The 17,955-nt window shown below is 35.7% G+C and overlaps 2 protein-coding genes across 2 annotated transcripts in view; both read right to left on the reverse strand.

The window, feature by feature from the left end:
- Window positions 1–17,955, reverse strand: part of LOC113113858 (RING finger protein 44) — a 1,123,463-nt gene that overhangs the window by 456,310 nt on the left and 649,198 nt on the right. The gene's annotated exons all lie outside the window — the stretch shown is intronic.
- Window positions 387–17,818, reverse strand: b4galt1l (DP-Gal:betaGlcNAc beta 1,4- galactosyltransferase, polypeptide 1, like). Its single transcript, XM_026280381.1, has 6 exons — window positions 16,780–17,818; window positions 15,137–15,372; window positions 9,970–10,157; window positions 6,217–6,339; window positions 2,523–2,627; window positions 387–2,261 (listed from the first exon to the last, which is right to left on the reverse strand). The coding sequence occupies exons 1-6, from the start codon at window positions 17,057–17,059 to the stop codon at window positions 2,132–2,134; spliced, it is 1,062 nt and encodes a 353-aa protein (XP_026136166.1). The 5' UTR covers window positions 17,060–17,818; the 3' UTR covers window positions 387–2,131.

Consider the following 17,955-nt stretch of genomic DNA (forward strand, 5'->3'; position numbering starts at 1 on the left):
TTGTACGTCATGCACCCAAAACAATTTGAACGGAACATTAAATACAGTGACATTCTCATTGGTAATAGCTCATCTTCACATACCACCATGAGAAAACCAAAGCATGGCCTACTGTTTATCCTGACTTCCTGATAATGTTTTTTCTGGCACTGCTTCAGTGTCAGTTCTAAACAATATTCAGAGGAAAATCCTAAAAATGTTTATTTTACACATTAGACAAAGTCTATCTATCCTTCCATTCATCATTTTATGTTATATAACGATAGAGAGAGACAAAAACATTATCTCTGAGCTAAGATCACATGTGTTCAGGCAAGATTTACTGGTTTGTGTGTATGGACATTTACATTACCCTATAAGCTAGATTATTGAAAAGGCAATGAATGGCTGCCCCTAGACAAAACATGTTCTTTTATTTCAAGTCACAACACAAAAGCAGAGTTAAACCATACACAATTTAATTGATTTAATTTCCATTTTAATTTCCAATTCCAACATTGCATTCATTACACTTTACCATAAAGCTGAGGTGAATGTTATTGTAAGAATAACATAAAAAATAGGAACCAAATAAGTTGTGTTGAAAACAACAAGAGAAATCAAACAAAGCATTGAAACACAGAAAATGAAAACTAAAAAATAAATTGAATAATGTGCTGGCTCTCAAACAAGACCATTGTCTAAACAGATTTAAACCTCACTTCAATTGACCTAAGAGGAAAAAAGTCTATGATTATTTGACAAAGCATTTGGTTTGAGAGACAGCATAAGCCGCTTATCCCTTCTGCTTGCGAGTTCTGTGCCGTGTGGAGAGGTAGTTTTCTTTCCTGGTGCAAAGTACTTTTTATAAGGCATTGGAGAGTTTTCAAGCTGGAAAGAAAATCTATGGGTCTTTTGGGGTGCTCGGCACAGAGGAAAAAAAAATGTTAGTCGCCATCTTGAAAAGCACTTGAGCAAAACAGCTGACATACATTCATTTGCTTCGTCAGCATTTTGTCTTCCCCTGACATTTTTGGTTTCCACAATGACAGGTTTTAAAATAAAACACTGTCTGTTTTCTTTGTTCAAAAGAATTTGAGGAGACCAGCACATACGAGAGAAAAACTAAACTTAAAAAAAAAAAAACAAAAAAAAAAAACCCAAGTTATCAACAGGTAAATTCAGCAAAGTTTTCAATGGCTTCATGTTTTCATTACAGTAGAGAGCTTGAATATTCTTGTGCCCTTAATAACCAGCATTGATCTGAGAAATTCTCCACGCAATAAAGGACAGAGCAAATTCAAAAGCTTGACCTGATAATGCTGCATTTGACTGCACAGATTTGCAATCCAAAAAAAATCAAAAACAGCAAGGAAGGAAATTCATGTCTTTTAAGATGCAAGGCTACCACTTTGGCGTTCCAGCAAACATAATAATGGTCCGATATGCATCAAGCACATGAGAATAAAAACCATGCAAGCCAATACATTCAGACATCTCACCCCTAACAAAGACACATAATCTGGTACAGCAACGAGATAATGAGATGCAATAGGTAATAAAAGTAAACAAAAAACTGACAGTCCCAAGAATGCCTGTTTGCTGGTATATGATTAGAGAGCATCCACAGCCCTTGATCGGTAAATCCCAGATTTTTTTTTTTTTTTTTGCATTGCATAGCTTGCTGATGAACAAAATCAACCCTTTAAATATTTGCTGTCAAACACACAAACCAAATAATCCCATACACAGCAACTCCCATACTTTGTCCCACCACAAGGAAATTTTCATTAGGGATTCAGATCGCTTTTAATATGCTGCTTCCATTGAATGGCTCAAAATATAGTCTTTTTTTCCTCAGCAGAAGTGTCTGAGACAGAACAAGGTTAGCCTGTCGCCTCGAGGACAACCTGAAACCCTTGCGTGTCTCCTTTAGCAGCCAAACAATTGCAAAAGGAGTCCAGACCCCTTTGTTCACCATCACATGTGCAAAGATGGAAAAACATTTCGAAGTACTTACAAGTCTTTTTGAAAAAATAGAGAATCCACTTTGAAAATGATCCATTTGACTTGATACATCAAGGCACATTTGGTTTTTCGACAGCTAGCGCTGCGGTTTCACTCAGTTTTATGTTGGGTCACTATGCAGGAATCATGGTTTGCCCACATCCACTGTGATTTTGGTGAATAGCTGGTCTTTCTCAATTTTAACAACATTGTATGTTAATGAATTGATCCCATCGCTTGCCATTGTTTCCCTCGTGTGAGCTATACGGTCAAACCTGTGACAGAAAATGACATAATTACGATTACACAAAAAACAGGACTGTATAACCTTATACATAACTTAGGTTTGTTTACTGTTACACAAATTTGGCATTGCTCTGACACCAGTGGTTATCACTTTCAGTTCAGTGTGCAGTATGTTACAAATGTATTTTTTAATTCCCCAACAATTTGATCTTTTAAATATGACATAGTATTTAGATTATCAGAGTGGTTCAACTTTTAAGCAGCCATAAAGCTGTAATGTGTTCAAGTACCTCTGTGGATTGGGGTCGTTTTGTTTGTCTCGCTCGTGGCGGATCATCCTACATTTTCCAATGATCCCGTCAGGCCTTGATATAGACATCCCTTTGGAGGTAACCCTGTGAAAACATGTCTCTGTTCAGTCCATAATTAATACATATGGTTCAAAGTCTATCGGTCTAGACAAATTAGAAGTGGAAGAGAACAACATTAGATCCAACTGAAGAAAAAAAATTAAATAATGGAGACATTGAGAGATTAAATTTTTTGGTGAACTGTATCTTTAAAAACGCCAATAAACATGATAGATATTGATCTTTCCTAACACGTAGATGAACCCAGAGCTCCGCCCCCTCTCCCATGAAGCACCACAAATTGTGCAATCGAGTCTCTTTATGCTCTTTTAAAACACTTAAATATATATATATATATATTAATACACCTCATTACTGGTTGGCCTGGTTCAGGAATTATGGTGCTTTAATAGAGACATTTTTTTTAAATCCATATTGGAAAAATGAATGAAAAAGAAAAAAAACTTCCCGAACCAGAGTAGCTGAAAAAGAGAAGTAACAGCACCTGTTACACTCTATTCAGCACATTGTTCTGCCGTTGCTATGGTGTTGTGGGTGGTTCCAAATGCATTCTTTCGCCTGTTGTTTTAACTGCCAGGCAAAAATCTTAAAGCGACAGTACCCACATAATTTTTTTTTGTCAGTTTAAGGGACCTATTACATCTGTAGCATAAACAGCGTTTATGTTAGCACACATCTAGTCCCAAAATCAGTTCAGACAGCACAACCAGTATTATTTGGATTTTGAATATGAAAAGCAGTTTCCTGCTCTGCAAGTATCTTCTGTTTCCTGAATGATCCAATGCTGTGGCTGAGCAGCTGACAGATGCAGGTGTTCATGCGGATGATGCAACTTTCCACTATCCTTTAAATAACAGTCGTGAAAGTCTCCAAAAATTTTTATAAATAAAAAAAAATGAACACCGCATGAGAATAAAATTGGCTGTGGAAAAGTACTCTGCAACATGCAAATAAGATTACGTTAAACTCTATCATCTTCCTGACAAGCTGATGAGAAGAGGTTTTATCTGCCATGTCCATGCTGCTGGCAAAATACTCTTTATCTCCCAACTGTGATGAAACAGGGCATTTCAGTTATACTACGCTATTACATTTTGTTGACTACATTATACTTCAAATGTTTGAGGGTGGTAAGTAAAAAAAAAAAAAGAAAGAGTCTACTTTGTTTGTAAAAGCTGGATTTATTTAACCTGATAACTGTCACTCACGTTTTGGAAGATAGACTTGAATGTGCATGATACAAACCTAAATTTTTATATTTCATGACTGAAAACATTTTGTAACATGATTTTGATGTGCCATTTACATGGTAATGCAATGTCTGATTTTAAAATGGGTTTTAAAGGATGAATTTTGAGATTATATGTTTTCAAGTGATATATAACTTCTGATGATTTCTAAAATGTGATAGAGAAAAAGGCAACGAGGAAGTCTTATTTTTAAACAAAGGTCAAAGCTCCTTTTGTAATGTAGATTTCTGAGGGTGCACTCTTGTCATAAATTGATCTATTACTTTTCCTACATAATTTTTAACAAAACATATTGGTAAAATATCTATTTGGGAGTCTTAGACCTTTCCAACGATATATAGTTTGTCAAGATTAGATTAAATTTGATCGTAATATAGTATAGTCAATGTAGGCGTCCCGTATACGGGACGGGGTGACATTTAACAGGTTAAGAATACATTAAAAAACTAAAATTTCTATTGCTTATTTTCTATATATATTAAAAAAAAAAAATTCTGCTGAATTTATCATCATCATTACTCCAGTCTTCAGAATCACATGATGCTCAAGAAAGAGTTCTTCTTATTATTGACATTGAAAACAGTTGTTCTTAATACTTTTGTGGAAATTTTTTTTTTTGTGGTTTGTGGTTTGTGTATTGTGGTCCCCCCCCCCCCCCCCAGGTTTCATTGATCAAAAGAAAGAACCAGCATTTATTTGAAATAGATTTTTTGCAATAATCAAAAAATTAATCATGATTAATTTTCCTAAAATTCATGGGTGAGGATGCGGGCGGATAATTAACTCCTTGTGGGTGGGTAGTAGCGTGGATGAAAAATATGTGCAATATTTGTATGTCTAAATTATCATTACACATCCGCTACAAATATGATATTATGACATTTGACCCATCACGTCACCACCACTGCGACAGTGCGAGAGAGAGAGACTTTTCAACAGCTGGATTTGTAATTCAAGAATGGAGAACACAACTTAAACCTGGGACTGTGGACGGTAACCTTTTCCTGCACAGTAACCTAAATGCATAGTTTGTGAGTGACAGACTCGGGTTGTATTTTCTCGTTCTTTTCTTTTTTCATTAATAGGTCTATTTGCGTATAGTTATCAAGTTTCATAGCCTATTTAGGTGCCAATGGTAGGCTACTTGAATGGCGCAAAACAAAGTGCACTTTCGTTTTATCATGCTGATGTTGAGAGACGTGCAAGATAAAAAAATAAAGCACTTTAATTGGAATGATTTTACCATGTGTGATTTATCGCGGGTGCGGATCGGTTAACGGGACAAATATTAACAGGTCTGGATGGGTGCGGATTCAATTTTGATATTATCACGGGTGACGGGTCGGATCTGGTGCTGAACTTTGCCGGTACGGGTTGGCGCGGGTCTCCAAAATAATAAAATAATAAAAAAATTTATATCTATGTTTTTGTAGTCAAATATATAAATAAATATATATATAATTATATATACATATAATTTAAATAAATATATAAATATAACTTATTTTCCTTATATATATGCAGTACACACATATGATGTCAATACAACCTTTTATTTTGGATGCATTTAATTGCAATTAATCATTTGACAGCCCTAGTAAAAATCTTAGATAAACAAAAGTATTAATTTCTTTCGAAAAGAACAAATTCATACAGAACCCAAACTTTGAAAGGGTGTGTGTGCTCTATCACATGCTTAAGCTTTCTGATTTTGCAGTGCCATTCTGACAGCACAGCAACAGGATGTGTGGGGCTTAAAATGGAAGCCTCAGCTGAATCTACATTTCCGTTTTTTGCTGGATCAGAGGTTTCCTCGGTTAACTGCACTAGAAGACATAAAAGAGCTGGGCTCTAGGATGAAAACACTGTGTTTTTCAATGTAAATGAGCGTTCACACTAGACTTCACACACTTATGAGGGTGTGCACAAATGGAAATCCAAGGAAGATGTTTCACATTGTGATTTGCTGCCATTCTTTTCTCACTCTCATGATGTTCCTAACTTGTTTGTCCTTATTTTTAGTAAGCAATGATGTTTAAGATAGCCGCCAGAAAAAAGCCTGTTTCACAATTTTGACATTTAGTTTCAGCTGAATGTCTGAATTGTGAGTTAAAAAGTCACAATTAACTTTCTATTTTTTTTCTTTATCCATGGCAGAAATGGCTTATAAGAACTATAAACTGCTGTTTTATGCTATAAATCTGTGAAGATTTACTAAAAACTCAGTTTTTGTTTGTGTGTGCCACAGAAAAACAAACAAACAAACAAACACTCAGCAGATGAGTCTAGAACAAAATGAGAGGGAGTAAACAGATGACAGAATTGTCATTTTTTGGGTGAAGCAGTCTTTTAAGTATTCTGACCTGTTAAATATGTCGTCATCTTCTCCTCCCCAGCCCCAGTAGTTGTTTGGAAAGCCATTGATCTTCAGATACTGTTCTTTGCTCAGGGATGACACGCCACCAAAGTACTGCGTGTATGGCAACCTGTTAGAAATGGACAGAAAGAGAGAGAGAGATAGAAACACAGAGGAACAGTTGTGGGTTGGGTGGCAGTTGCTACGTCAGGTGCAGAAGAAGTGCAGCACATAGCTTGATTTTTCTCTATAGGGAAATGGTGCACTAATGAGAACTGGCAGAGGGCTGAACTTGAGCCCATAAACATCTGCTGCCTCTGTGGTTTGCTGTAAGCCAGTTGAACTTGTAAATTATCAGGCGGTGTCACTCCGACTAACCCAAACGTGTGTTTGACAGTGATAACCATAACAATATTTGGCCGTCAGGAAACATGGATGCCAGTTAAACCCGTTTGTGTGCGATACTCCTGAGCAAACTAAAAGCATCAAAGATTGTTGTCCGATTTAATTTATTCATTTATTAATAATTAAACATTTAACAAATTATAAATTACAGTGTCTTGTTACATAGTAAAAAAAAATAAATAAATAATAATTCACCAAATTGTATCTAATATCTGTACTGCTAAAAAAATAATTAGTTAAACACCAGGACTATTTCAAATGACATAAGGAAGACTGTAAAATACGTTTTAAATATTTTCTATTGTTTTATAGAAAACACACTCAAATACGTGTTTCACATACATGCTTTAAATCGGAGCATACACTCTTAAAAACAAAGGTGCTTAAAAGGTTCTAGACAGCGATGGCCCAAAAGCACCATTTTTGGTTTCATAAAGAACCATTCAGTCAAAGGTTCTTTAAAGAACCATCTTGTTCCAACCTTTTTAGAATCTGAAGAACCTTCTTTTGCCACAAAGAACATGTTGTGAAACAGAAAGGTTCTTCAGACGTTAAAGGTTCTTTACGGAACCATTAGACAAAAAGGTTCTTCTATGGCATCTTCAAGCACCTTTATTTTTAATAGTGGAACTAGACCATTCATGTGGACTCTTCACAGCTTGAAAATTTTCTGATATGTTAAGGGTTTCCAGGAGTGTGAGAGAAGCCACAATATTAATGTTGAAAATGAAATCAACTTGGAGGTTATTAAGTTACTAATTGTTACTAATCTACAAATCCATTTTGGTGCTGGTGTTGATCTAAAAACAAACTACTTTCAGGTCTGACTTGAATTTGAAATTGTTGAGGTGACGTGAACACAGCATTAGACACACCCCTCACCGCATTCTAAAAATACTGGCAAACTTGAACAGTATAACCACAAGATCACCACTCTGTAATCAGAGATGCTATTATTTCTTTCAAGGTCTTTAATAACTAGGGATGCACCGATACCATTTTTTCAGAACCTGATAACAATCCAGTTTTAATCAGTGTAGAATATATTTACCTAAGTGTGGTGGCCTGACCATCATTGCTTTGTGTGTTAAACACAATCTACTAAATATAGGCAACTTAATTTTAAAGAAAAATATCAAAAGACAAGCTTTAAAAAGAAATTTCAAATAAAATTGTCATCTGATTCCGATTATAAGTAGCTGATGTCAAAATTACAGTTTCAGCAGTTTCTTGTGCTACACTGTTAAATTTTTACAGTAAATAAAAAGATAAAACAGATCACTATGCCTTCAACCACAGCCCTTACTCTCTTCTAAAGAATGTTCCCAAACCTGAACGTCAGCAGATAACAAACAACAACAACAACAAGACTACATGGAGTTGCTATTATTTGTTTCTCTGGTAACTCTTATAATACTAAAACAGACGCGCAGATTTGCTTTTCAAAACTTACTGTAAATCACGACTACACTATTTCAATGTAGCTGCCGAGGGTTTATGAATTGATGAAAATGTCAAATTAAAAATGCCCTTTTTAAATTTGAAATATTTTATTTGTTAATCTTCATGTCAAGGTGTCCATTACTTCAGAGATCTGTGAAAATTTGAATGTTTCATTAAATTATTTAGATACATGGCCATTCTATATTGAGAATATTCAAAGCTAAACGAAATTATGAATAGCTTATTGTGTAAATAATTTGTAATCTAAAAAAGGCAACTGTACTCGGATTATGATCATTTTAAAATGTAATATAATCTAAATACAAGTACTACATTTTTGTAATCTGATTAGTTAATCTAGATTACATGTAATCAGTAGTAAAAACTCAGCACTGGTGAAAGGTAATATATAAATTCATTTTTGGGTGTACTGTCCCTTTAGAAACAGCAAAGTCATGAACAGATAAAGTGAATGTGCATTCAACATAACTTTCAAAGCAACACAAAAATGCACCGAGAGGAAAAGCATATTTTTTTTTAAACCAAAAGTTTGTCCAATCCAAAACATTCATTAGCATTTTATTGCAATTTTTCTTAAATTTCAGTTACTACGTAACGGTCTCTACACAAAGGTGTCTCTGTTTGAAATTAATGAGCAAACACTATCCTACATCAGGTTCTGGCCCGCTCTAGTCTGACGTTCTTCCGCACAGTAACTCTTGAAAATTACAAATTACATCCAGATGCTTTTGAAGTTCTGTGGGAAAAAAAGCCATCCAGCTACTGCGGCCCATGCTAGTGGTGGTGAACGGCGTAAAGACCTTATAAAAGTCTTACAAAAGAGCAACACAACTGCTTCAGTGTGTGCGCGAATTTAAAACCTAACCTTTATAATTTCCTCATTACACACTGTAAATACAAAAGGAGACACGTGATCACACACACACACGCCGTCACATGCATCACACTCATGTTACACAAAGCTTGTGCTGGAGGTCACTGGTACAAACTGCTCCCTCAAGCTATAGTTTCATTTCAGGAAGAAAGTTTAGCTCTTAATAGGCCCTAATGGGAATCATGTGTGACGCTGCTAGAATATTCCCATCCAAATGCTGCTACTTTATCATTTGTCTGACGCTTTTATTTAAAGTGACTCACTTATTACAGGTCAAAGTCCTGCTGGAGTAACCTAAGGTTTAAGGATATTCTGGATTAAATATGACCAGGTTAAATAAACAGCATCTGGGGCCTGTTGTGGATTACCAATGAAAATCTAGTTGACTGTGTTTTTCATTCAATTTTACGGAGGAAACATTTACAGCAATTTGACACAAAATATTCTTTTCAGAACAAAATGGTCATAGACCAACCACTAGTGCCATTTGTAGGCATATGCGGTCGCTAAGGGCTGAATGGCTAAATTAGTGTTGTTATTATGACAAATGCAATAACACTCATCCAGTTTTATCAGGAATGTGTCCCAGACCACCTCCTAAAGTGATCTGAGCGATCAAACGATCAAAAGATTTATTTTACACCTGGTCTTTTCAGAGAAAACCCATGAAGTGACCAGGTGCAAACAGTCCGCGAGACTCGAAGATCTAAACAGATGAGCTACAACCAGTTTCAACATGTAAATTCTCATGTAAATACTGTAATGCTCTCCTCCCTATTACAGTAAATATATTCATGTAAATATATACGCCGCAGCATATAAATTTGCACAAAGATCCAAGATAATACTTCAAGGAAATTCTAAGATACCATGTTCCAACAAATCCTGTTTGTTCCATGCTAGCCTGCGTATTTTGTAATCCATGGAAATATAAATATATCCTGGCTCGTGGCTGAAAATACACAATTAAGCTGCAACATGAGACAACAGTCAACAGTCAACAAAGACCAGAAATACCTGAATCCAAACTTGTCCATAGACACAGAGAGATGCCGGGGCTGATTATAGCACTTATAGAAGTTGCGGTCATCCATTGGAATGAGGTCCACGTCGCTGAAGACAAAACAATCGTAATCATACTCCTTCAGAGCCTCCGCGTAACCAATGTTGAGGAGTTTGGCACGGTTGAACGTATCCTCGCCGTCCTGTCATTAAGCAGAGAGAAGATGAGGGCATGATACAAAGCGGCAAAATACACATTTTATACAAATGATACTGAAATGTATAAACCTGTTATAAAATGTCTATAAAGCATTGCAATATGTAGCATGACATTTTATGCCATAGAGTCTTTGCTAAAGCGGGTAGGTATGTTTAAACTGATAAAAACTGTATGCTGTATGGGAGCACGTCACTGCTATCTGTTCAGTCTTTCACAGCATGGCTGGCAGGTGACAGGAGACAAACACAGAACATCCATAACACTTTCACAAAGAAGACTACTTTTCCTAGAGCAAGAATACATGATCTGTATGATTCAGGTTGGGTTGATATCGAAAGGAAATAAATACCAGAGAAAATTATTTATTCAAATTTACACTTCCTTGTGGTTTTGAAAAGTTATCCATTAATTAAAAGTAGTAAAACTAAAAGCCATCCTTCACACTGTAAATCAAATACAATCAAATTAGAATTTTCATGCAAATGATGCTTAAATAAAAATACAACAACGTTTTTAGAATTTCTTTATTAGAATGGTCAGAAAGAATTATATTGGCCAATTTGAATATTTATATTTCATCATTCGTAAACAAAAATCCTACTAGTTCAATAAGATTAAAAACGTTTTATATATAAAAACTACTTTTTAGCCTTTGTGTGTAAGTTGACATGAATTTCATACAATTCCTTGAATGACAGAAAAGACCATGTTTGACTGCAGTAACTAATGAAATTTAGTTGTTTTTAACAAAAAGGGACCATTGGTAATCAGTGTCAGGCAAAATATGCTATTTCTTGTTACTACGATAAAGCCAACGTGGTATTATGTGGCATTTGCCACCATTGCCAAAAATAAAGAAAGAAAGAAAGAAAGAAAAAGACAGACAACTTTGAGCTTCTTCCTCTGTGGCTGTAGAAGATCTAAAGCGAATTATAAATATTCATTTTACAGCAGGGTTTCCTAAACTGGGATTTGCAAATTGATGACAAAAATAATTTAATTATATTGTAAGATCTAAAATTAAAATATTAAAAATAAAAGAACCGTGAGAACCATGCTAAATTACTGACATATTAACTCAAGGGTACTTCATGTTAATATTTGTGGTCAAAAGGGTTTGGCTGAGAAAAAAGTCTGGGAAGCCCTGTTTCACAGTAATAAAACGTTTCTTTGTGTTTTCAGTGGTGGAATCTATGGTTACCATGGTACATTTTTGCAAAGAAGATCCATGAAAGCCCAAATTTGACATTCCAAGGTGACTCATTTCCATTGACTAGCTTTGGGCTTTTGGGTCATGTTTAATGGATGCGCTCCCTGTCTGGAGCCCACCTTTTCTCCCTCTGAAGAGCATTACGGCGGCACTTGAGCTTGTGTAAGGAAATTTAATGAAGGTTGAGCCTCAGGAGTCCAGAGCTATCTGTTAACCCCCTTGCACCCAACAGAGAGTAGCAATCGTCTCCTTTATAACACACAGCAAACTCAAAAGAGCTGCCCTGAAAGAACTGAGGTGCGCTTGTTCTAGAGGAGGAGACGACATCCATGATTGATTCAGAAGATGTGGCCTGCGCATTCAGAGCTAGACTTGGCTTTGAAGAACCAGATCGTCCTGTTCTTTGGCCATCTTTTGAGCTGACATAAAGCAGAGTTCTCACATGTCAACCACCAGATCTGATCGTCGGCCTTCAATGTGTCACTGGAGGATCCATTCACATTTTAGCGAGTTAAAAAAAAAAAATAGACAAAAGGATTAAGACCCTTGAGGAATCAAAACACAAAGAACTGAAAGTGAAGAAGAGCTTCATTGTTCATATAGGAAAGACGTAAAAGCACAGATAGATGCAAACTTCTGAAAATGAGGACAGTAGAGAAAATAAATGTTATATTAAACTACATTCAATAATTTCCTTTTGTGTTCAACAGAAAGATTAGCAGCACATTTCATAAGGGTGAGTAAATAATGATTTAGATTACTTTCTTTCCAGTGAATAAATGGATAACATCTTAAAAGAGATTAGAAGAAGTGATCAATAAATGAAGACAAAACATAGCTATTTTTGGCACAGAATTGTCATCTGTGGGAAAACGAGGAACTTGAGAGAGTGAGCGACAGAGGGCAGAGAAAGAGAGAGACAATTAGGAAGGAAATAGTAACCGACAAATAGAAGTCAGATAATCAAGAAGCCAACATTACCATTCTTCAGACGCAGCCAGTGAAGCGTAGTGTGATTGGCCAGAGAAAGAGCAAGCAGACGTCACACCTTTGCCCAAGCGCAAGGGCCTCTGATGCGCATAAAAGGGATTCGGATTGAACAGGAAGAAGGGAAGGAATGTAGGATGAAAGGGTGAAAAAATAAATGCAAAGTGCAGAGAAAAGAAGGGGGTGGCAAAGAGAGTAAGAGAATAATTAGTAAGAACGATCAAGTAACACTTTAAAGAACACACAATCAGTGAAAACTGCTGACAGCTCCAAGGCAGAACCAAGTATACAAAGAACACAAAGCATCTTTGTTGACACTGTAACAACATTGTGATTAACCAATCAGACTTGAAGAACCTGTTTATAGTTGTATAGTTTAGGCTTACAATCAGTTTTAGTGCTTTTACATCAGTGTCATTCATCTATAATTTCCTTTGATTTTAGGGAAGAGTCAATGGTTAAGGTTAGGTTTAGTGTAGAGATATACCTTTTTGGATTAAAATGTTGTTCCTGGGTCAACAGAGTAAGTTAACCCAGGAACACATCTAACTCAGCAAAATCAGGACGTGCCAGGTCCAAGACCTTCTTGGCGAGCACATTTAGGTGCTTTTAGAGCAGAGACGCACTGAACGCTACACATTAGTCTTTTCGTTTACTTGGTAAATTCCCAAACCACTGATAACTGGCTGCTATAACTGGATTCGATGAAGACATCGGTTCTGCGAGTCCCAAATAAAGGAGAAACAAGAACTGCAGCACTGCATCTCACCTCGTTCAAGTCTTTAAAGTTATGGGCATTTACTGAATGATGACAATAGGCCACTCAACTTTTTTCGAAAGTACACCCAGCCTCAAACAGCAGCTATCTTTACCACAGTACTGTGTACTGTACCTCGGTTTAGCACTTTTTTCTGATGGCTGTGACGCTGTGTACCGCATAATGGCCTGCCATATTTCTCATTTGTAAGTTGCTTTGGATAAAAACATCTGCTACAATATTAAATGTAAATGTACATGTCTTCCTGTATTTATAGGGATGTCAAAAGTACTAGTACTTTTGTGCAATATCAGTTAACCAGTATCAGTTTTCCTTACAAGCATGCTTGTAATTATCAAACTTACACAGCACCAAATCAGTATTTCTGCTTTACATCAATTAAAAAGTAACACTTTACCATACGGTTCCATTTGCTAATAATATTTAATGCATTAACTACAATTAACTTACAATGAGCAAATGTATTTGCTTCAGTCTTAATGTCTGTTAAAAAACAGCTGTTCATTGTCAGTCCATGTTAGCTCAGGTCCATTAAAGATTTGAATAATGTATTAGTTTATGTTTGAATCAACATAAATTAATAAAAGCTTTAGAATTATTTTTTAGTGTTAGTTTACAATGTTATGTTAACAAATGGAACATTATTATAAAGGGTTACCAGTTAAAATGAGTGACGTATTTTAAACAATAAATGAAAATGCATTTACCAAACTAATAATGGAAGTTTACATGTAGGCTAAATTAAATTCATTTACTAAATTAAAAATGGCAAAATTTTAATAGAATAATGGAAGAATGGCTTTCAATGGGATTTTAGTATTTGGTGTAGGAGTTAAATTGATGTTGCGATTAATCATCTATGAAAATATGTACAATTAAATAAATGTATTTATTTAATTTAAAGAAAGTAATTACGGAAATTAAAAAGGTGTTCAGTTGGATATTCGTTTTTGCTGTAGTAGCTAAATGGATTTTCACCTACGCAAAAATGTACATCTAAAATTCTAATTTAAGAAAACACTAATAATTCAGGAATTCAAAAAGGTGTTTTTCAGTTTAAATATAGATTTTAATTTTGATGTGGCAAGACTGTGCTGATCAAATGCAAATGTTTGAATCCACAGAAAAAGGCACTATTCATTCATTCAATACAAATTCACTTATCTGAATACTGGGACTTCTCAATCGGCTTTGTTCTACTCCTACCAATGAAGTTTGGTTCTGTGTACTGCATGATGTTTCTCATTTATAAGTTGCTTTGGATAAAAGTGTCTGCCACAATACTAAACATAAATGTGCATGACATGTCTTCCTCAGTCTAGGGATGGCAAATACCGGCATTACCATCGAGTATGAGTTAAACAGTATCAATACATTTTAAGTACAAGCATGTTTGAAATTGTGAACTACCATGTCTGTGAGCTACATCACTCAAAATGGCCAATGAAAGAGAAAAGAGGACTTGGCAAAGCACATGCCAAACTTCATGCCTCAGCACGTCCCGTGTAACAGAGAGTTTACATTCCAGATAACAAAAGAGAGTAGACGATGTAGATTAAAAGAAGAAGCATAATACAAAACACAGCTTGTAAAAGGAACTCATTATCACAGTAAACACTGAGCTCAAATGTTTCAAGGTACAGTGTACTTTAAAAACTGACAAGAGCATTTCAATAAAGTCAAGCAGCCTGATGTTTGCCTTGCTTTTTCTGAACCATCAAATGACATATCTAAACAAAGCTTTTCGCACGGTTAAATTAATCCAGTCTACTCTGAAGAGTTTTCAAGAGAACCATGGGTACACTTGCATCTGATCAGGTTTCATTTTAAGAGGAAATAGTTGCCTATTTCAACAAACAAGCAGAGATATTTAACCTCCAACTTAATGATAACATCAAACTGCACCACAGGTCTTTGAACTCTTCTGCAATTGCAGATTAAAAACTCTCAGGTCAAAGATTGCAGAAGTTTTATTGCACTGACAAACCTGGTTGATGACATAAATGCCATAGTCCAGTTGCTGGCGCTGTAGGATGGGGTGTAGATAATACAGCCAGTACTTCAGGTGCTCATCGCGGTGCCTGAAGGGGATGATGAGTGCCACTTTCTGCTGGGCGATGCATTCTGTGGGTTTAAACCGTCCACCGGGCTGCAACGCTGGGTTCTCTGTCCTCACCTTGTCTAAGGTGACCGGGTCAGAGAACTCAACCCGAAGCGGACCCACTAGAAGAAACAAGACACAAATTACTAATGGAGACATTGAGCATATTTTAAAAAAGCAAATAATCCAGATTATTAAAAACCAACCAAGTGCTACTTCGTGTCTTAAAGTAAACCATCTCTCCTTAGAGAACTCATTATTATTCAACGCACTAAGGTGTATCCAATTACATTATCATAGTACTGTTGCTACAAGCAGCAGTGTCAATGTTGTCTGACAAAAGAGAAAGATAGCCGAGACAAAATAACCGTGTAACACAAAGCTTCTCGGCCAATTTTTCCATTACGACACAGGGCTTCAGTGAAGCTAATGAATCAACATCAGTAGATAACGTGAAAACCACCGTAACACTCATGCATGAGAGATGAATTCACTGTATTTTCAACAGAAACTTACAGAGAGGGGTAAATGTTAACATCTAGAGTCACGGCAGCTGTAAAAACATGCTTTGTTTTTGGAATCTTGACAGAGGGAACACAAAGTGACAGGTCACATCATTTATGACAACCACAAATGTCTCAGAAAAACGACACTGTGCTGAATCATAATACACTGGCAAAATCAATGTAAACTCGTATGTGGATTTGTTTTTTTCTAGAACAGCCAAGATGGGGTTATTTAAAACGGTCCAGAACGTGTGCAGGCATATTTAACCCTGAAATCAATTAGGAAAATAAGTATATTTTGAATAAGAAAGTGAAGCCTGGCTTTTTTCAGTTGTAGTCGTCATTTCACAATACAAACACAAGTAATGGTCCTTTACATAGGCTTCATTTGCAAAATGTCTTTATTTTGTGATCCTCGCAAACTAAATAGATAAACTCAAGAGAAAAAAAAACACATTTTAACTAAAATTTCTGCATACCAGTTAAAAGTTTGAAAGAACCCTTATGATTTTATAATACATTTGAAAGTTATATATATTAATCCTGTCAAACGATTAATTGCATCCAAAATATAGTTTTTTTCATATAATATGTGTGTGTAATGTGTATATTTATTATGTATATAGATAAACACACAAAACATATTTTGAAAATATTTATATGTATTTACCTGTATATATTTATAGTGAAGTTATTTATATATCCAATATATAAATATTTTTCTTTAATATATACATATGTTTGTGTGAATTTATATATATATATATATATATATATATATATATATATATATATATATATATATATATATATATATATATAATAAATACACATAATAAATACACATTATATATATATATATATATATATATATATATATATATAGATAGATAGATAGATAGATAGATAGATAGATAGATAGATAGATAGATTGATAGTAAACAAATACTAATTATATTATACTATCTCTCTCTCTCTTCGAGCAAGTGTCCAGAGATCAGGTCAAATCAAACCGCAGCTCACCCAGTCCAGGTGGATTTTCGGGGCATGTCTCCAGCTTTTTCTCGGTCTCTGTGACATTAGACACAGATGGCAGGTTCTGTGGGGACTCCTCTGAAGCGACTGTCTGTTCGGTCAGTTTCCTGTGGATCTGAGGGCTTTGCTGATTTTGTACGAAGCTCTGCCTTGAATCGGAATTCCTCATGTAGTATATGACCGTGACAAAGATGTGAAGGAAACATAACAGCACCACTAGAGAGCAAGTCTTGTGTAGAAGACTGAAGTTCCCAGACGAATCCCGCATTGTAGAAATCCTGGAGATGGCTATACTATATTCTTTTACAAAAATGGTTGTTATTTACAGTCCAACCCAACCAATCACGTTCTATGTAACGTTACTTTCTACTTCCTGGGCTTTGGGGTAACTTCTAATATTTATATATTAATGTACAGGTTAAAAACCTGGTCAAATGCTGTTTTAATCATATGAAAAAATACATAGAGTGTTATTTAATTATATGAGTCTTAGCCAATTCCAAACGGAATCTTGTAAAATTCGACAACGTAGCTCAGATCTCCGCTAACACGCGATCAACTACATTTCAGTGGCTTATCTCCTACACTGTTGTTACAAGCAAAACTACCGAAAAACCGAGGCTTGTGCCTCAATCCCGATCATGACTAACGTTTATAACTAAACTAAACAATTAAGTCCGTTATAAAGTTTATGGGAGTAACCTGACGGCACGAAATCAGACGTTAAACTTTCAGATCCAGATGAAGTTAAACGTCAGTCGAAATGATCTTCTTAAAAACCCAGCACATCTCCAAATCCAAGACGTTTTCTTTGATACATCTCCGTGCCAGAACGATCCGTGATATCGAAAGGGAGATGGCGAAAAGTTTCCGGATAAAGTTAGACGCAGAACCAGTCTTTACAGTAAAAGTGAACGCGTAGGGCTTTCAGATCGGTTCACATGCGCTGGGGAAGAGCTCAGCTTGTGAAGTGTCTGATCTCCAAACTCCCTGCAGGTGGAGTCACTGCTGAGTGTCACTTGTAGATTGTGAGCAGATCATCATATGAAATCAGCTAAAGTGAGAGCTCGTGAGGGGTTCAACTTCACAATAAAAGTCCCCTGAGCGTTGCGTTTGGCAATGGTTTCTTGTGCCACTTAAGTCCAACACGTGTTTTACTTTTCA

Source organism: Carassius auratus, chromosome 14 (genome assembly GCF_003368295.1).
Source record: "Carassius auratus strain Wakin chromosome 14, ASM336829v1, whole genome shotgun sequence".
Taxonomy (NCBI): Eukaryota; Metazoa; Chordata; class Actinopteri; order Cypriniformes; family Cyprinidae; genus Carassius; species Carassius auratus.